Source organism: Aspergillus niger (assembly GCF_000002855.4).
Source record: "Aspergillus niger supercontig An02".
NCBI classification, from domain to species: domain Eukaryota; kingdom Fungi; phylum Ascomycota; class Eurotiomycetes; order Eurotiales; family Aspergillaceae; genus Aspergillus; species Aspergillus niger.
In genome coordinates, this window is record NT_166519.1 from 2,110,936 (window position 1) to 2,130,882 (window position 19,947).

The window sequence follows — 19,947 nt, forward strand, 5'->3', positions numbered from 1 at the left end:
ATGTACTCCAAAGTTGAAGAGCCACCCAAACTGGTCCTCACCGGCACCCCAAGAGAGGTAAGTACTAGCAACACCCTTGGACCATTTCCCGGCTTGGAATCCGGTAACTAAGTGTCTCGTAACGCACGCAGATTGGGTTCCATCATGGGTCTCGCCTTCGGCCGCAAATAAGCAGCCAAATTACCATCTACGAAGAGATGTTCCAGGTGAACTGTAATTTGTCTTGGGATGCAGTCCGGCGGCAAGCAGACCAATTTGCGGCCACAATCCAGCGCGCCACCCCCCACCTCTACCAAGAAATGGAGGGAATTGCAGAGGGTGCAGGGGTCGACCTTCTCGACATTGTAGCCTTGAACTGTCGAAGTGAAATAACTTTTGGCAAGTTCACAGACGGGTGCACTAGCCTTTCATGGAAGAGGAACGATCAGGGTCGTATTCTTGCCCAGAACTGGGACTTTACCACCACGATACAGAAGAATATCGCGCTTATGAAGATTGAACAGCCTGGAAAACCAACCATTCACATGGTCACTGAAGTAAGTCACCCCTCATGTAAATTCCGGATGCACTTCTTCACTTTGCCAATTTAATTTCAGTTATTAAGTGTGAATTAGGCTGGCATCGTGGGTAAAATCGGCTTCAATACTGCCTGTGTTGGAACCTGCCTCAACGCCATTCGTGCTCATCCTTGTGTTCCATCCAAACTGCCCATTCACGTTGCGCTGCGACTCTGTCTGGAAAGCACATCGGTCGATGAGGCAGTGCAGACGCTGGAGTCCCTGGGGGGTGTGGGGTCCAGCCAGCACATCTTGATTGCTGATAGTAAAGGCTCGCTGGGACTGGAACTATCTCCCTTGGGAGATGTACATCTTCAGCCGGACGAGTATGGTATGGTAGCACACACAAATCACTTTTTAGAGAATCGATTTGTGTACGAGCCACCATGGTTGTCTGGTTCGCCGATACGATTGGCACGGGCCCGGGAACTGACCCGTGAGCTAATCAGGGATGGAGTGCTCGAAGAGGATGCCATCATCGGGCAGGTGCTCAGGGAAAGAGTATTTTCTGACACTTACAACGCCCCCCAGTCGATATCCTGTCAGGAAGACATGGCCAGGCATCCAATTTCGCGATCGTCGACTCTCTTCAATATTGTCATGCGCCTGCAGCCGGAGGCCCTAGGGGCAGAGGTGGTCATTGGACGACCAGGTTCCGGAGAGGAGAGTGACCTGCTGAAACTGCCTTTCCACTAAGCAAATGCAATTCCCAATCGGGCAGGGAAAGAGGACTAAAGACGGAAGTGAACTTTTGGTGATGGCTCTGGATTTTTGAGGCCGCCATAGTTAATGTTTGTCAATACTATGGAATATCCCGATGTTTTTCTAGGAATACCTACGGAACTTGCCCACGCAGGATCGGAAGAATCCTACAATGTTCAGTTAATTCAACATGCATTCTCCTCTATATAAGAAGGCCCCTTCTCCCACTCGAGTCCATTTAGCATTCCAGTCATCTATATAAATCTTTGTGTTCTACAAGTACCCGGGACTATCAACCCTACTTCACGATTGGTCACATCCCAGACGGGCCCCCTTCACGGGGGCCCGCGGCAGGACACCGAATCACGGCCCTTGAACATACTATCACTTTTCACTCGCCTGAAGCGTGTTGGTCTTGTTACATGCAGTGATGATGTCGTCGAGCAAATCACTGGGATGATTCACTGTGTCTTGTAGTGAACGGGAAGATGATTGCAGCCTTCCTTGGGGCATAAATAGGTCCCAAAGTCCAGGGAGAACGTGTTCTTCTTCATATCCCAACTCTCCTCACAGTTTTATACTGTCTACACTGTTCTTCTCTGAGCGGCTGCTGATACTGTCCACACTGTTCTTCTCTGGACGGGTTGCTCTCTTGAATGCTCTCTCGACTGCCTTCCTGATCCCTCTCTTGAATACTCTGTTGATTGCTTCCCTGATGCGTTTCTGATTGCTCTCTTGATTGCTCTCTATATTATTAGTATTTACGTTTACACCCTCTAAGCCTTCTCTCTCTTCTGCGTCCCAAAATGGGTAACGTTACCGAGTCTGTAAGTCCTTCATCGGCAAATATCCCCGTTTCATGGTCCCCCAGTCCTGATCTAGTTCTCCCTTGCCCTAGAAGCGTTTGACTCATTCAACTCTCCAATCTAAGACGGACAGCACTGCTGAGTCGGTAGGTCCTCCTCGACACATATCCCCTTTCGTCTTGTGCAAGTCCTGATTCCAGTTTCTTCTTAAACTAGAAAAAATTGGCACAAGCATCTCCTTGCGTGGTCACGACAGATCAGGCCTCGCCCAGACAGAGTGAGAGCAACTCGGCCAATGATAGGTCAAACGATGGCCTATATACGTGCTGGTCAACCTACACGAATGAAGGGCATATCACGAGCCCTAGCACCGAAGGTTTCCTGACCAGAGGATTGCTCGACCCTGACTCCGAGGAAGGATCACCCTCTGTTTCTTCTGCGAGTAGTCACTATGGAGCTGTGGCCACTACTCATAGGGGAATACTACCCTTCTTCGGTGAGAGGACTGAATCGGAAGCCTCCTCGCGCAGTGACTACTATGACGATGTCTCCAAGGGGGAGCCGGAGGGGTCCGAATTCGGTGGGTCTGAATTCGATGGTATGAGTTATGACAATGATGACTGGTCCCGATCAGGCGACGGAGATTCTGAGGAGTGGGAGGACAATTGGCAACAAGACTTGGAGGTTAACCCGCATCTTAATGAGCGCTTCTCCAGAGTCGTTCGTTCTCCTCCCATGCGCCATAGTCATCCGCTCCCTGGCCAGGGTAAACGTGGGTGCTAGGTATTTTGCTTGTACCATCCTTGGGGTTCTTTTCTTTGGTCGATATGTTGGTGTATATACTTTGTTCGCTCTTGAGGGTTGCTATCTCTGCTCTACTTTGTTGGCGGTTGTTCTTTTGATTCATTTTCTCTCTTGTTGTTCCACTACAGATTCTAGTGCCCTTTCTTCGTCGGCACAATCCTTCTCCACCTATTGCATCATGTCATTTATTGCTGGATTGCTTAGCAACTTCATACTCTTTGAATCTTGCAAGATACTCTTTGCATTTGAGATGAACTTGGAGAGCGAAATATGACTGCTTCGATATCAACATCCTGATGTTCCTTGCTGAAAGCATAGCGGTGAGGGATGGGTATACAAGCCACATACTCGCTTGAGCAGTACTATACTTAGGTAAACCAACTAGTTAGTGAACTAGTTGGTTAGTTACTAGTAACTGTCTTATCAATCCATGGAAACCCCCCAGCATAAGCATATTGCAATCTCATCCCCTCTAATTGGCGCCGGTCGGGCTCCCCCACTTTGAATGATGAACAATCCACAGCCCCGAATTCGTCATTCTTCTTGTCCCCATTTAAGGACCCGCTGCGCATCTCCCGTCGCTGATCTTCTCTCCCTCATACTACTGTCTGCTATACTGCCATCTAGATAGTACTATCTAGTAGTATCAACACACCATGGCTTCTGCTACGGGTATCCCCCAAGAACATCCCGACACCATCCAGGAGCAGGAGGATGCGCCCCTGCTGCATACCCCGGGAAATGTGCCCCAGAAAGAAAACGCTGCTATCTACCAGAACCTCTTCACAGGTGAGTTGATTATTCCTCTGGGTAACGATGAAAATGTATCTTCTCCCAGCTAATGCTCGTTACATTATTAGGCACGGCCAGTGCAGCTCAAGTCGGAATCTGGATGGTAAGAAGATCCTTGTTGCTGCTCTTGTGTCTTACTGACTGAGTCCTTGCTCAGCTGGCCATCCTCGTCTGGACGGGTATCTTATCTCACCCGTTGATATTCTTCTCCGCTCATCCCGTAAGTCATCATCACCACATTCACTAGTTATTATTACCATCACGGCTATCCCAGTAAGTAGTGTTCCACAAACTAATTCCTCATCAGCTCCTCAACTCCGCTGCCATTCTGCTTCAAGTCCAAGCCACTCTCATCCTCCAACCCACCACCACTCCTCACCAAAAGCGCCTCGGAACCATCATCCATTACATCATCCAGACCCTCAGCCTCCTCGGTTTCATCACTGCTTTCATCATCATCGAGATCAACAAGGGCGACCATGCTCGCTTCACCTCCCCGCACGGCATCCTAGGTCTCATCACCTACATCTTCATTATCCTACAGGTCCTGGTAGGTGTCGTGCAGTATTTCGTCCCCGTCCAGGTCTTGGGTAGTGTGGAGAAGGGCAAGAGCATCTACAAGTACCATCGCAAGTCAGGCTACGTGTTGCTGCTCTTGGAGCTGGCAACTGTCTCGGCGGCAACTCAGACTACCTACAATCTCAACGTGTTGAGTATTCCGTTGTGGGGAGTATTGGTGGCCTCGGTCTTGGTTATCCTGGGGTTGGGAGCGAGGATCAAGAAGCATAAGTTGGGGTTGTAAGGGAATACCATGGCTCTGATGGTCATGATGTTATGGACCTTGATGCCGTGGAATGACTTGAGAGGCTGTCCTGGTACTACCGTGGAATGGGTTATAGTAACTATATGGCGGGGACTCAGTATAGTACTCGTAGCGGTCAACATGAGTAATGATACTTTCGAACATGCACATTGGATGAACAGTTCTTCTTAGCAGACGCATAAGCTCTCTAGCCACCTCATTTACTTCGTGTCTGTAACTTAATCCGTGCCAATGCGATTGTCTTCCCATTTATCCAGCAAGTCTGTGGAGCGACCGCCCGATCGGGAAAGGCGGCCGCGTGAGCATCGCGACATTCAATCTTCATTCCGTTTTCCATCTCCATCTTCTCTCTCTATCAATTCCCTCCTCACCAATGGCTCCACCAAGACCTCCCTACGTCTGCATCAATTGCAGGCTGTTCGGCCGTCGTCCGTTCTCCTCGTCTACCCGACGAGCAGACATCATCCGCCCCGCGACGGCCCCCAAACCCACCCCCGACATCAAGCACATCCGCCAAAACCCAGAGCTCTACTCCAAGAACTGCGTCGACCGCAATTATCCCGCCCACGCAGAATACCCTCTCAAGATCCAGCAGCTGACCGACGAAGCGCGACGTCTCGACCAAGATCTCAAGACCCCTCGAGCCCGCATCAAGGAATTGGAGAAAGCCATCGCCAAGGTCGCCAGTGCCGCCAACAATGACTCTTCCTCCGACCTGACCTCCCTCCGCGCCGAGGCCACTCGTCTCAAAGATGACTCCAACAACATGTCAACCCGGAAAACCACCTGCACCGAGGAAATCCACCGACTCGCCCTATCCCTCCCCAACCTCTCCTCCACCTACACCCCCATCGGCGCCGACCCAACCCTGATCAACTACATCAACTTCGACCCCCAATCACCCCCGGAATGGGTGACACGCCCCGATCCAAACCGCTCCCACGTCACCATCGGCACCAAGCTCGGTCTCCTCGACTTCACCAGCTCGGCCATCACCACCGGCTGGGGCTGGTACTTCCTGACCAACGAAGGCGCCCTCCTCGAACAAGCCCTCGTCCAATACGCCCTCAGCGTGGCCCGCCGCCACGGCTGGAAAGCCGTGTCACCTCCCTCGCTCGTATACTCCTACATCGCCGAAGCCTGCGGCTTCCAGCCGCGCGACCAGCACAACGAGCAACAGATCTGGACCATCGAGCAAACCGAAAAGGACAAGTCCAAGCCCCAACGCTCCCTCGCCGGCACCGCCGAGATCCCTCTCGCAGCCATGCACGCCGGCCGCGACATCCCCGCCAGTCAACTCCCCCTCCGTCTCGTCGGCCCCAGCCGGTGCTACCGCGCCGAAGCCGGCTCCCGCGGCGTCGACACCAAGGGTCTGTACCGTGTGCACGAATTCACCAAGGTCGAGATGTTCGCCTGGGCGGATAACCTCCCTGACTCTACCAGTACCACATCCACCTCGGACGACCTCTTCGCAGAGCTCCTCTCCATCCAGACGGAGATCCTCACCGCGCTGAACCTCCCCGCCCGTGTCCTGGAGATGCCCACCTCCGACTTGGGCGCCAGCGCCAGCCGCAAACGCGATATCGAAGTCCTCTTCCCGTCGAGACTGCGTGCCGGGGACCTTGAGTCTGGCTGGGGCGAGGTCACTTCCGCGTCTATCTGTACCGATTACCAGAGTCGTCGGCTGGGGACCCGTGTGCGTGGCGGAGCAGCTAAGGAGTCGCGGTTCCCGCATACGGTGAATGGAACGGCGATGGCGGTTCCTCGCGTGCTGGCTGCTATTCTGGAGATTGGATGGGATGCGGAGAGAGGAGTGGTGGTTGTGCCGGAGGTGTTGAGGGGGTTTATGGGCGGGTTGGAGGTTATTGGGGAGCAGTGAGCAGCGTGTTGTATAGATAGTGTGTGTGTATGTATGTATGTATGATAGGATGTTGAATGATGAATATATGTTTTTATATCGAGTAGTACTCGTCGCTACATACTATGAACATGGAACTGGACAGTCACACCATGTATACTACACTACTACTAGTAGTATGTAATAAGTCGTTGCATCTCTACATAAACAGTAGCTCAATAAATTGCCGAACTCATATTGAGATAGAAGGTAAGACCCTGCATTGTATATCCGGCCACCTATCTATATTGAAAAAGAAAAAAAACTTCATCACTAGCTAGTAGGTGTAGGTTACTCTTTGACATGGCGTGCGTAATCGTGCATGAGAAACAAACAAGAACAGAAAGAGGAAGGGGAGAAAAAGAAGAATCATGACATCGTGGACACATTCAGGTCGTCTCGTTACTATGGAAACCCAGAACATATGGCATGGCAAAAAAAAGACAAGAAATGAAATGAAAACAAATTAGACATGACATGGTATGCATAAACATCACTAAGGACATGCAATTGGGGGGCGCGGGGGGGAGGGTAAAATTATAGAAGCAGCAAGAAGCGTAGACCATCAAACATAAAACAACATAAGGTATCTGAGATAAAAATCGTGACTGACTTTGTTTCCGTAAACTTCCAGGGTATCGTTATTGGACGTAATTGCGTAATAAGGGATATGTGTTGTGTGGAATAGGCTGATCACTCCCACGGGATATCTTCGTCGTCGACTTTAGTGCACGTTAAATACGGCAACCCACCCTCGCTGTATTCGCTTCCCTTCAGATCCAATTCGAGGAAATTGCGCATGAGCGGCTTGACTATCTCGCGGGCCAGCCGCTTGATCTCGTCCATTTTGCGCTCGAACCGTTTCAGGACTTCGCGCGTATACAGTGATTCCGAGGAAGGAGTTGGGTGCACTTTGAGGAATCGTTTCAGGTCCTCGTGTGATAGGTAGGCTTGGCTGCTGGGGGAGCCGATGAGCCGGTAGACTCGTGCAGCGGACCAGGGTGGTGCGGTGGTTGTGGGCTTGGAAGTCGATTCTGTTGGGCGGTGGCTGGTCGATTGTGAACTGCGAATGCCGTGGGTGCTGGTGCTGGCGTGTGCATTCGCTGAAGAGTTCTTGAGGATGGGAGTCGGCGGGGGAGTGGTGCTGTCGACGAGCCATTGTCGGAAGAGCGAGACGGCCAGCCAGTCCAGGTAGGCGTTGGTGGGACTGACGCGCTCGCCGCGGGAGGTGGTCAGCGTGAGCCGCAGGAGCTTGGAGTCGATGCGCGCTTTCAAGTCTTCCAGGTCCTCGACCTTATCCTCGATGATGTCGAGGACGGAATTGGGGAGCGGCGAATATGGTCCGTTGCGCAGATGAGGCAGGCCGGCCGGCCATTGTCCCACGACGTGGATGAGGGCCTCGGAGAAGATGACGCGGCTGCGCGCCAGGTAGCCCAGCTTCAGGTAGCTCGGGGGATACTTGGCGATCTGCTTGAAGAGGCGCGAGCCAAAGCCCAGTAAATGGTGGTCGACGCGAGGTCCAGTCACAGGTAGCGCATCGTACATGTCGGCCAGGTTGAGCAGGGCCCGGCACTCGGCGTAGGCGGTTGCGATGTTGACGCTGTTGAGCAGCGGCGGGTAATTGTAGAACAGGCGGAACAGATTGTCGTAATCGCGAACGATGGGGTTTGTAGGGGGATTTGCCGTCCCAGATCGATGAGGGAGGTTGACCACCGACTGCATCCCGGCCAGGTTGGCCATCGACCGGACAAAGCCCGTTTGAGAGCTGGACGGTTTGGTCACAGATGGAGGATATTGTCCCGCGTCGCAACCAAATGCGCTGGAAAAGCTTGGAGGCTATAGAGATTCAACGATGAGCATTGCTAGTGGCAGATTCACGAGGCTTCAGATCAGCTCACCTTCTGTACCAGAATTGGCTCCTCATCCTCCTCCTTGTTTACCCAGTCCAGTTCATACCTCCAGCGCCTCTTTTCGACCGACCAAGCGGATCCTCCACTTTCCGATTGGGCCAAGGTTGATCCGTTTGATAGCGAAGAGGCATCTTCACTAATCCTCGACAGCACGCCCGTGTCCAGGTTTGGAGGCCTCGGAATGGATTGTCGCGACCACTCCTCCCGGGTACTTGCCTCGAAGAAGCCCGAGCATTGCGCCAATATCAATCGATGCAGGAGGTATCGTCGCTCCTGATCCCCTGCGCGCACAACAATCTCGACATCGCCGGTGTGCGTGAAAATAGGAAAGTCGTTTTGCATTTGATGGGTGAGTCCTCCATGATGAGAACGACTGGAACGGTGTCGCCGGCTGGAATGAGAATGGCGCGACACGGAGGAGGCAGCGCTTTGCGGCGGGACGGAGCGATCGAGGACCTGAGCTTGAGACACCATTTCGATGGGAGTGACGGTAGTAGTGGGAAACTTGGTGGACATGGTCCGTCAGGGAGAGATGCGCGGTGACCAGACGCCAAAGAGAGAGAGCTGCTGCAGAGAGCGGGCCGTCATTCAAATCCTACAACACGCGCCCCGGTCGGGAATTCGTCAACACGGCCAGCGAGGAATGTTTGGGACCCGCGACACCAGGGCAGAGGCAGATTTGCGCAGAGGATTTGGGAGTGGCGGCGGATTCCCGGTTGTTGATCCCCGCGGGCGATAACAAAGTGGGCCACCGAGAGGAACTAGAGAACTAGCAGAAGATGAGAGGAAAAAGACACTGGGAGTTGAACTTTCCAAGGACGGGGAGAAGACAAAAAGGACCAGGCTAAGAGAATGATCCGAAGAATAGGAGACGCTGGACCGAATGCGATCAGAATGCAGCCAAGGCGAGGAGATGCAGACTGAAGCCGACAAGACCAGTTACAGCCGATAAATAAACACAGGGTCCAAAACCATGGCTTCCAGTTCGACTTCCGTGGGAAAAAGGATGGTCTGTGTGCAGCGAAAGACTGGATGACAGCGGTGGATATTTACTATCTGCCGATGCTTGTCAAAGAAGAACGAAAGATCCACCAAAGCCAAAACCCCTTCCCTCGGGCGTGATCCAAAACTTCTTCGGACGAAGTTGAGACCGCTTGACTCCAAATTCCCTTTGACTCCTGGAATCCTGCGACCGACCGAAAAGGAGAGACGAAGAACGTCAAGAAGTCAATCGGGATTCGTTCCATCGGCGGCCTCGCAGCTGCGTTGATCCTCGTGATTGGCTTAATTTGATAGTCGGATCCGTCTGGGTTCAGCTGCCTTTTGTCGGATGATCCCCGACTGTTTCTTTCCTTCTTCGTCCTCTTCATCTCCCAGATTCCCACAAAGATACCACAAGAGAGATGAACTTCAACCCTCTTCTCACTTTCCCTCTTCGTAACCCATATTCAACTCCCCTCCCGCTGGCTGCCCGGTATTCGAGGCATCCAATGCATCCACCTTGTTCTGTCATGCTCTCGTACCGCACTAGCCCCCTTCCGGCTAGCGGGAGTGCTTAGTATGAGTCAGCAGCACTCCTCCAATGGGGATGCTTGATTTCTCTTTTGGCGGCATTTGGATTCCTTTGCGGCGCGGTTCCAGATCTTCTTCATTCAGCCCTCCTCTTCCTCCCCCTCCCTCTCCCCTCTGACATACTTCTTCTTCTTCTTATTCTCTTTCTTCAGCTTGGATCGGCCTGCCGTGCTCTTCGTCCTGCTAGCAGCATACAGCACCCCCGGTCGGAGTGCTCTCAATGTGCTGGGTGAAGCTTTCCCTCCCACCCCCCATTCCGTGTCGTGACGAGTCCCAATGATGGCGAGTGTCCTGTGTAGACACTCGTCTCGAGCCGCCTGCATCGGATTGCGATTCTCCCACCCACCAGAGCAGTGACCAGTTTGTCTGCTCGCCCACGGTCCGAAGTGATGTCGAAGGGTTGCTACACCTGTCGTCGTCGCCGCATCATTTGCGACAACGGCTTGCCCACATGCCGCAAGTGCCGCGATGCGGGGAAGGAATGTCTGGGGTATCAGAAGCCTCTCGTTTGGGTCAAGGGAGGTGTGGCCAGTCGCGGAAAGATGATGGGTCGCAGCTTTAATGAGGTTATGCGTCCTTCAGATCTCAGGCGCGGTGACTCGAGCCCCTCTTCCAGCAGCAATGCGTCGCCGCCGTCAGCAGCCGATTCGCCCACCCAGTCTATAGATATCAGCTTATGCGTACCCCCCAACGTGTCGGGCATCCAGGGTATCCTAGAACCAACCCAGTCGGAGGATAACGATAACCAGGATACTCAAGTGGTCTTGCAAAGAGCTACACCGGTCTCCGCGCCTTGGGGCATGGTGGACCCGCTGTTCAAGGACCTGAGTCAGCTGTCGCGGTTCTACATTGTGCATTGTATGTTTGCTCGTTTTCTCTGCCCATGTGATTCCTGTCTAACCATTCCGAAGTCAACCAGAACCTTGCCAACTATCTCACCCTCTACTCCGAGACCGGCAACCCGTACCGTGACCTCATTCCCCTGGTCGGGGACTCTCCTCTCCTCGCCCACGTCCTTGCTGCCACCGGTGCCTTGCATTATGCCATCCTGGCGAGCGGGGACTTTTCCCTGACGCCATGGTTGTCGGAAGGTTCTCCCGCAGACCGCACATCCCTGTCTCCTGAAGAGGTAGAAAAGTCCGTGATCACCTCCATGTCTCGGCGTCCGTCGTCCAAGGTGTATGAACATTTTCTCGGACTTAAGCAGCGCGCCCTAGGGCAGTTATCGAGCGACATTCAGGATCCCGTCTTGCGCAATGATAACAGAACTCTCGCTGCGATCACCGTGCTCGCTTTGATGGATGCTATTGAATCGGGGGATGGTGCCTGGAAGTTCCACCTCGAAGGGGCCAAGAAGCTGCTTAAAGGCCGCCAAGAACAGGGGGCCTCCAGTCCGCCTCAATGCCTTGTCAAGTGGCTGGAAGATTTCGCTGTCGATGGCATTCTCCTGTAAGTCATATAAACATCGTCCACAGAGACACTACATACTGACACATCCCTCCCAGCATCCAACTCATGGGCTCCACCCTCGCTCGCCCAGGGTCCCTATCCAAACCCTTCTACACCTCCAGCATGGGCCCCGCCATGCTCAAGCGTCTCGAAGAAACCTCCTACGTCGGCTGTCCAGCCTATCTCCTCGAAGTCATCCTGCTCATCCACGCCGGTCTCTACTTCGACCCGGACGTCGACCCCAACTCGCAACCCTCCATGATCTTCACCTCTGCCTTCCTCTCCCAAGACTCCAACCCGCTCCAATCCCCCGGCGCTCTCCTCCAACACATCCAAGCCTTCGACCCCTATGCCTGGGCCGAGTCCATGCAAAGCTGCTACTACCTCGCAGACCTGTCCATGCGAACCGCCCTGGCAACCGTCTTCAAAGGCGCCGTCTACCTCTACGCCAGCCGTGTTCTCTCCCGACCGCGTCCCGGCGCCGCAACCATCCCCAACCACTTCGGTCTCCCCTCCGACCACGCCGAAGTGGCAGACCTGATCATTCGCAAAATCGCTCTCATCCCTATCGAAGATCCCCACTTCAAATGCCTCATCTGGCCCACCTTCATTGCTGGCGCGGAATGCCGAGACCCCGTCCAGCGACCCTTTGTACTCAACAAGTTGCGCGCGTTGTACTTCAACATCACCAGCGTAAATGTCCGCAATGCGGCTTGGGTTTTGAGCTTGATGTGGCAGAAACAGGATCAGAAGAAGGCTGAGAAGCAACAGCAGCAGCAACGGCCTACCACTGATATTCATTCCCATGACGATAATAATGATGATGACGATGACTTTGATTGGATTCAGGAATTGGATAATTCCAGAATTGACTGGTTGTTTATATAAGAAGTTACCATATTAACACTTCTTTGTTTTTATTTTTTCTTACCCTTTCATGTGAGGAGGGATATAAGATAATCTTTCATTATTGCCCTTCGGGGAAGATATCCATATTTCCACTTATTGTATATAGATGGATATAATTTTAATAATGTACAGTGCACCTTCACGTTATATATATTAGTATATATAACTAGTAGTTTATTGTAAGACGGTATCTTTTCGTATCAATAAGTAGTACTATGAGGATCTATGTTTGTTTTACATTCTTCGCATTACTTTCTGGCCTGAAAAGAAGTATAAGACAATAAAGGTAGCCTACAAGCCGTAATAGTGAGTTCTTTCTTGTCGTCGTTGTCCTTGAGCTACTCCTAATATGAAATTGAATGATTTTTCTGAAAAGTGAACCCTATGTAACAAGACCACGGGACTGTCTGTAGATTGTGCATTGAAGAGAGGGAAACAAGTAATGAGAAGGGAGGTATAATAATAATAAAGTTATAGAATAAAGGAGAGGGTTGTTAGACAAGTAGAGAGTAGGGAGAGAGAAAGAGAACACTATTCACGCAAACAAAAACATACAAAAATATGGGAGGGTAATCGATCAGAGTAACTCCGAAAACGCTCAGTATAGAAATGACAGGCACATAGACACGAGATCCCTAATAGTAGTAAAACTGCAAAGTGATGATGGTAAAGGAATTGAAGAGGTAAGCCCCCGCGCTTTTTGATGATGATTGAAAGATGATAAGAATGTACTGTAGCGCGCTGTATCCCAGACATCGCGGCAAATATAGTAGAGTGGGTGTAGGTTCAACTGCGAGGTCGGTTTATCGCAAATGCGCGGAATATATATATCGGAAGAGAGAATAAGAAAGAGTAGATTGAGGAGAGGTCGAAGAAGGGGGCAAATGGGAAATAAGAAAAAGAGGACAAAGTAAATGAAGACAACCAGATGAGGGATATATGCATACTCCTGCCCATCTAAATGCAGCAATTTCAACAGGGAACAGAAACACGCTCATCATTGCGAAGATGCAAGGCCAAAGCAACAAGCAAGCCACGTCACAAAGGAAAAAGTTCTTACAATAGATGCAAACGTACAAAGGAAATAAGCAAGTCGCCGGCTGAAGTTCATGACTGAATCCCGGTGATAAGAAAATAGCTTTAAGTATAATAGTCCAAAGCAAGCCCTGCCATTGGCAGGGATGGTAGAAAAGAATCGCCAATCACACACGCAGGAAACTCTCAGGGATATCAAGCAAAAGACGGAGACGAGATATGTTCCAGGTACAATGAAGAGACTTTGTATGCGACCCTGCGCAATGGTTTATAAGCCGGACTTCGGGGAGGATGGGAGTCCGGGGGAGCGGGGGGAAAGAAGGACAAGGTATTGAGGTGAGTTTGGCAGGACAAAAATCAGCGGCAAGCACGAAAGGCTTAGAATACCGCTGCCAGACCATTCTTGGAGTGGCGACGACTGAATCGCTTCTTGCCTTTGACGGACTCCGTGTCTGTGTTCTGGTGCTTAACCAGTGTGGCTCGTCCCGCGGGGGCACTCTCGTTTTGGATCTCAGAGCTCCGATCCAGAGTATTGGCGTGGCTCGACAGTCCAGACGACAAATCGCGGAAGGCATCATCGGAGTAAGAACCGTTTCCCTGCTGGGACAGAGCCATTTCCCGCGCGCGGTCCAGGCTATCGAGCCATTCCTGAGCCGATATGGCGGTGGCCCCAACGTTGCTGGAAGAGGGCTTGGGATCCTCAAAGACAAAATGTTTGTCGCGCTAGATGTCTCGATGTCAGGGGCAATACGCTAAATCTTATAAAAGGAAATCACATACCGTATCCACCACCCAGCACGAGAACCCCTTCGAATCTGTCGACGTTCGATATGACGTGCCTGGGGTCAGGAGGGAAAGCTCCAATTTCGCCTTCTTTTCGTCCCCTCCAGATGCAGCCATGATGATGCGCCCCGACGAAGTAACCATTACCAAGCGCTGCCGCTTCTTCGTCGTACTGCCGCCGAAGAAGCGGGAGAATTTCCGGGGTGCTTCGTACTCGCCTCCGTGTTTTGAGACGGGACTGTGGGCTGCCGGAGATGATAGAACCACCAGATTACCGAGTTTTAAAATTCGCTCGTTGGTTTTGGTCAAGACTGGGGACCACTCGATGTCCAGTTGGCTGGGAGGTGGTAGTTCGGTTACCAGTCGGGGCACCACACGCGAACTGACATTGGTGCTCGATGCAGCCGGGTTAGCGCTGGAGGCATAGCCCTCACCACCGCCACCGTTCAGTTTGATGGGTTCACGCGGCGGCGGAACATACGCCTTCAGACGAGGGGCCTTGCGCTTCCATAAGTCCGGGCCCCAGGCGATTCCCTGGAAGAACTCATGGTTCTTAATATGTTCGATGGGCAAACGACGGGCTGGATCCAAAACAAGGAGCCGTTCGACGAGATCGCGGGCGACGGCAGGAAAGCCGGCAGGGAAGTCGTAATCGAGCGCAACGATCTTCTGGAACGTCTGATACTCGTTCCCGGCTTTGAAGGGGGGGCGACCCGCGAGAAGCTGGAAGATGATGCAGCCAAAGGCCCAGAGATCACTGGCCTTGCAGGCATTCTTATCCGTCAGAAGCTCCGGGCTTACATATTCCGCCGTGCCCACGAACGAGCTGGCTCGTTCTTCCTCCGGGATATCTGTGGCGTCTAGCGGGGGCATCCCGCTCGAGTTCTGAGGTTTTCGTTGACTCTTGAGGATCTTGGCTGTTCCGAAATCGGTGATTTTGATGTGCATCTGACTGTCGAGGAGAACGTTTTCCGGCTTGAGATCCCGGTGGATCACACCGCGTTTATGCATGTAGTCTATCGTGTCTAGAATCTGAGCACCGTAGAACCGTGTACACTCCTCGTCGAAGGTGGTCATGCGCTTCAACACGCCCAGCAACTCGCCCCCTTTGCAGAGATCCAGCACAAAATATAACGAGCGCTCATCCTGAAACGTGTAATAAAGTCGGACAATACCCGGGTGTTCGGTAAGCCGGTTGAGGGTGTCCTTCTCGATGTTCACATATTTCACCTTTTTCTCCTTGATGATGTGTCGCTTGTCCAGGATCTTGATGGCATATTCCTTCAGAGTCTGTCGGTCGGTTCCCAGGACCACGGTACTGTAAGAGCCCTCGCCCAGCGTGTGAGCGAAAGAAAAATCCCGGACTCCCTTCTTAATGTAACGCGCAACCGGCTTGCCGTTGGCATCGATCTCCTGCCTCACGGCGACCGCTGCACCACGATCCTGCCAGTCCTCGCTGCTCGCACCGGGGCCATTCTCCATGGCATACGGAGAGCCTCCCATCTGTGGCGCCGCTCCCCCCCGCGCGTGAGCTCTGGAAGTTTGACGCATGATCATCGGACCGTTGGTTGGGGGCAACTGGGCGGTTCGATATGACCGATCATTGTGGTTACTATCGCGTACGGGAACACCGGCCTGGAAAGCAGCGGAACCACCGCGAGATTCCGCACGTGCTTGACTTTCGGAGGCGGAGGAGGCCGCGGAATCGGTACGAATACGATAGGAACCCTCCCGAGCAGCTGCCAGTGTTGATGTGGATCCGTTCGCGTAGAAGGCGGACATCGGCCGGGAGGACTGCGGAGCAGGGTGTGATTGTGATGAAGACGCGTAAGGAGTGTACTGGGGACTCGTCTGCTGCGGGAGGTCAGAGTAGGGATTGTAGAGGGAGCTTCGATTGTCTCGCGGCTTGACTGCGGGCTCGACTGAGGCGGAGGTGAGGGTGTCTTGCAGGTCTGTTGTGGAGGGAGAAGCAGACGGTCGGGGAGGAGTTATTGATAGAGAACTGGCCGGTCGCTCGGAGATGATGGTAGGTTCGCGCACCAGCTCTGCTTCTGTTACATCTGCAGCACTGGCAGCGGGCGTTGTTGCGGCATCTTCGGACGAATGTAAGGAAGAATCATCGGGATTCGCGATGCGGAGCCCCCCTAACGATTGGGACAGGCTGAGATCCCCATCCATGATGGAGGTAGAGATGGGTTTGGTGATACACCAAACCTTTTTGGGGGGGGAGGGGAGAGCAGAAGGAGGAGGGCGGAGGAGGGAGGGAGGAAGAGTTGGGTTTCAAAGGGGGGGAGGAGNAGGAGGAGGAGGGGGGGATGTGCGGGCGGAAGATGAGGGAGAGCAATAATTCGGGGAAGAACAAGAAGGAGGCAGAAAGACTAGACGAGGGAGATTAGGATGGCGGGATAGTGACCTGGCAAGGCACCAGCGTGGCACCAAGCAGAAGGTCGAGAAGGGGGAGGAGGACAAGAGAAAGGAGGGAGGGAAGAAGAACGAACGACGAGTGTAAAAAAGAGAAACGAGCGGGGGAAGGAAGAAAAAGAAGAGGAAGGGAAGCTGGGAAGGAAAAGGAGCTTCCCCGATGGGATGGGATTGGGGATGGGATGGAATAACAGACAAGTTAGTTAACTAAGTTAGAGAGGGGAGAGCCGGACGGACTATGGCGGCGGTCGGAGGAGCTGCGGATGATGCATTGGGGATGGGGGAAACGCCAAATGCTGAAACACTTGCCGGACCCAAACACGATGGATTATGGGACACTCAGGATGTAAATAGAACGATCGAAAAACAGATGAAAAAGAGTTGAACAGAAACTATAGAAAATAGCAGGGGGTTTGGAAAAGGGAAAGGAGAGAGTCGAGAAGGAGGAGAAGAATAATACGATTGAGAGAGAGAGAGAGAGAGAGAGAGGGAAAGGGGATAAAGGGGATCGATGTAGTAGTAGCAGTAGCAGTACTAATAGTGGTAGTAGAGAGTTACATACGGGAAAAATAGAGAGTACAAGAGGAGACTTTCTGCCTACAAACTAAACAACAATAATCATCATCATATTCTCATCCTGTTTTTATTTTTAACTCTGCCATGACCTTGTCTCTCTCTCTTTTGACACAATAAGAACTGTGTCATACTACAAATAATAATAATTAAAATCATCTCAATGGGCAACAATGGGCAATTGAATGCAGCCTGGCCGATGGATCCATCCTCTCTGCACAGCTCAATCGGATGCCCTGGAGCTGTAGATCTTGTAGGCCCTGAAAGCCCCATATTCCATCTTCTGTTTCTCTTACTCACACTCCAACTAACTAACTGCCTATCAGTACTTTGATCTTTCCTATCATCGAGTCAAAATATTTATATCCTTCTGTTTCACATTCAAGATCGTGACTCTGCTCAGCCTCTTTAATGTTGCTATCCACTAAACCGTTCGAGACCGAGAGAGAGTACCGTGGTTCACTACCACCTCCTGCTCCATCTTCTATACTCCTTAACTACTACGTACTACTACTACACCGTCTCTTTCGCACGCCCCATTTTCGTGCCTATTATAGAACAAACATAATTACTAGTGGTAGTCCTCTCCACCACCACCACCAACTGTTATTAGTCAACTTCATCACTCTGGATATCCGACTCATCCACGAGAGTCTATATTAGAAAACATTTCACCTAGCTGGATAGTATCTATTCATCGCACTTGCCATCCGGATGCTCTTTCCTAATTGATGCCCTTTGTAACCCCGTAGCCTAGCCAGATGATCCCTCCAAGTCCCCAACTTGAATAGCTGCACGCTTCTACAAGCTTCATGAAACAGGAAGACTATTAAGCTTACAGAGGCACATAGTCGTTACTGTTGCTCTAACCACGGTTATTCTTCGTATTCATTTCACAGCTATCATCAGAAGACATTCCACCTCACCTACTATGATTCGATACAAGTCTACACGCATTGCTCTGGGCGATGACGATCTCCGCTACCATCTGGAAAGGCTGCTCCTTCGCCATTCTCGCATGGCCGAGTGGCATCGGCAAGATCTCGACCGCGACGGCTATAGCGACGATAGTGTGGCCTTGGACTCGGATTTTTTTTCGCCCTACAACCTCTCCCCGCGAGGGTCTCTCTGCAGCTCGAGCCCGGAGTCTCCTAGTCAAAACTCGTGGCAATCGAACCAAGACAAAGAAGCTAGCCCTTCCGGGTTATCATCCTTGTTCAATGAACCAGATGCTCCGCCATGCGTAGTGGTGCAAGATGAGGTCCGGATCATGAGTGCCACCTGCTCATCAGGCGTCGGTGGGCCCTTGTCCGGAACATCCTCTGGAGCATGTCAAGAGCAACGTGTGACAGAGAGTGCGCATCAGCACTCATGGAATACTCCTATTGACAGCAGTTTGCCTTCCAACCAATCACTGGGAAAGCGGGGCCTTGAATGGCTGCACAATCATTCACAGACCCGCCAGCCCTTTGCTACAGCAACTGTGCCAACCAGAATCCCCGTTAGTCTTTTCTCAGAAGATGATGGGAAAGGCTTAAGTGCGCCACATCGTCACTCCATTCCTCACCAGCTCCTCCTTAGCACCAGGGAAGTAAATGGAGAAACTCTTTCCTGCAACACTCAACTCGCGGATAGCTCGCTGCTTTTCGTTAACACCTCAAGTGAAGTAGGTGAGCTTCAGATATTACCCTCCGGACTCACAGCTAGCAAGTGTTAATTTGGCTATTTTTAGAGAATCTGAGACAGACGTGGTCGAGATCCAAAGTGCAAGGTTCGGGACTCCGTCCGAGCCTTAATCTCGAGATCCGGTTAGGATCCACATGTGTCAGCCTAGCTGCGCAAGAAACACAGTGGGTTGACTTCCTTGCACGTCCCTCTTCCAGAACAAATGCGACGTTGGAGGTGATCAAAATGCCTGGTGAAAATAAATCGAGCAGAAAGACACGCGGCCAGCGGGCCAACCTCTCGTTGCCGGGGTCTGCTGCTATCCACCACAATGGCCCTGGTGAAGGCTCGGGTGCAGCTATAGCAAGATCCCCAGCAGCATTTCCCACTAGATTGCAGAGCAGTGCGAGGCCAAGGCCCACCGAGGCACATCGGTCCAACCCCATTCCAAGGGTAGGCTCAGCATACCTGAGAGTGGATAAGATAAACTCATCTGACAGGGCGCAAGGCTCCTAGGAATATAGTCTCGCATGGTACACAGACTGAACCCGAACCCGTGGGATTACTACCCGAGCAAGGTCACGAAGGAACAGTAACCTATCAGGCTGTGAATACCTCACTAGCAGCTCCAGCAGAGGTAGGTGCCGATCTTTCAAGAATCATAGAAACATCTGGAGGTCTGATGCTCTTCCGTCGTCCACAGGGAGTCCAAAACCATGACCTTGAACACAATCCTCCGCAAGAACACATGGTGCGGGAGGCGCCCGCCATCTCAGGGCTACTTGGAAATCTAATACCCATGTATGCTCAGGGGGGTTATAACGTCGATAGAGTCAAGCTCGTTGCTTCTATGCCATCGGCAAATCCACCGGTACCCGGTGATAGAGGACGCATGGCAGCTCCACATGGTCACCGCTCCGAACCATGCATAGATGTACGTATACACTCACGTAGCCCTGTTGCGCTGGCCACCGTTAACACCTGGACAGACCCGAGCGTCGATCAACCCGCACCTGATGGAGGCCAGGGAGCTCGATGGCTACGTCAACTTCATGACATATGAAGTACACGAGAAAGATGAGAATGATATCAAGGATTATGGCTCGACAATGCTAGGATATGTCCGGCAATAAATTTGCAGGGTGGTTGTTGATGATGGCATGTTGGGTGGAGAGGGAACGGTTGATGTGACAGCAGGGTGGATAGAAGCATGTCATCCGCGGTGGGGAGACAGCTGAAAAAAAGCACC

The 19,947-nt window shown here is 52.1% G+C and overlaps 8 protein-coding genes across 8 annotated transcripts; 6 read left to right on the forward strand and 2 right to left on the reverse strand.

Annotated features, from left to right (window-relative positions):
- An02g08570 (uncharacterized protein) lies at window positions 1-1,253 on the forward strand (the record flags this gene model as incomplete). The annotated part of the gene is made up of 3 exons (XM_001399953.1): window positions 1-57; window positions 132-536; window positions 615-1,253. The coding sequence occupies 3 exons, from the start codon at window positions 1-3 to the stop codon at window positions 1,251-1,253; spliced, it is 1,101 nt and encodes a 366-aa protein (XP_001399990.1).
- An 812-nt stretch (window positions 1,254-2,065) lies between these two features.
- Window positions 2,066-2,848, forward strand: An02g08580 (uncharacterized protein; the record flags this gene model as incomplete). The annotated part of the gene is made up of 2 exons (XM_059746457.1): window positions 2,066-2,086; window positions 2,282-2,848. 2 exons carry the CDS (start codon window positions 2,066-2,068, stop codon window positions 2,846-2,848), a joined length of 588 nt encoding a protein of 195 aa, XP_059603419.1.
- Window positions 2,849-3,525: 677 nt separating this feature from the next.
- An02g08590 (uncharacterized protein) lies at window positions 3,526-4,463 on the forward strand (the record flags this gene model as incomplete). Its single annotated transcript, XM_059746458.1, has 4 exons — window positions 3,526-3,658; window positions 3,708-3,764; window positions 3,819-3,934; window positions 3,969-4,463. 4 exons carry the CDS (start codon window positions 3,526-3,528, stop codon window positions 4,461-4,463), a joined length of 801 nt encoding a protein of 266 aa, XP_059603420.1.
- Window positions 4,464-4,857: 394 nt separating this feature from the next.
- On the forward strand, window positions 4,858-6,363 carry An02g08600 (uncharacterized protein; the record flags this gene model as incomplete). The annotated part of the gene is made up of 1 exon (XM_001399956.1): window positions 4,858-6,363. One exon carries the CDS (start codon window positions 4,858-4,860, stop codon window positions 6,361-6,363), a length of 1,506 nt encoding a protein of 501 aa, XP_001399993.1.
- Window positions 6,364-7,074: 711 nt separating this feature from the next.
- Window positions 7,075-8,807, reverse strand: An02g08610 (uncharacterized protein; the record flags this gene model as incomplete). The annotated part of the gene is made up of 2 exons (XM_001399957.3): window positions 7,075-8,217; window positions 8,280-8,807. The coding sequence occupies 2 exons, from the start codon at window positions 8,805-8,807 to the stop codon at window positions 7,075-7,077; spliced, it is 1,671 nt and encodes a 556-aa protein (XP_001399994.1).
- Window positions 8,808-10,252: 1,445 nt separating this feature from the next.
- Window positions 10,253-12,200, forward strand: An02g08620 (uncharacterized protein; the record flags this gene model as incomplete). Its single annotated transcript, XM_059746459.1, has 4 exons — window positions 10,253-10,721; window positions 10,775-10,891; window positions 10,997-11,312; window positions 11,369-12,200. 4 exons carry the CDS (start codon window positions 10,253-10,255, stop codon window positions 12,198-12,200), a joined length of 1,734 nt encoding a protein of 577 aa, XP_059603421.1.
- Window positions 12,201-13,634: 1,434 nt separating this feature from the next.
- Window positions 13,635-15,821, reverse strand: An02g08630 (uncharacterized protein; the record flags this gene model as incomplete). The annotated part of the gene is made up of 2 exons (XM_001399959.3): window positions 13,635-13,979; window positions 14,037-15,821. 2 exons carry the CDS (start codon window positions 15,819-15,821, stop codon window positions 13,635-13,637), a joined length of 2,130 nt encoding a protein of 709 aa, XP_001399996.3.
- A 2,143-nt stretch (window positions 15,822-17,964) lies between these two features.
- Window positions 17,965-19,831, forward strand: An02g08640 (uncharacterized protein; the record flags this gene model as incomplete). Its single annotated transcript, XM_059746461.1, has 4 exons — window positions 17,965-18,699; window positions 18,780-19,101; window positions 19,199-19,632; window positions 19,688-19,831. The coding sequence occupies 4 exons, from the start codon at window positions 17,965-17,967 to the stop codon at window positions 19,829-19,831; spliced, it is 1,635 nt and encodes a 544-aa protein (XP_059603422.1).
- Window positions 19,832-19,947: the final 116 nt, after the last annotated feature.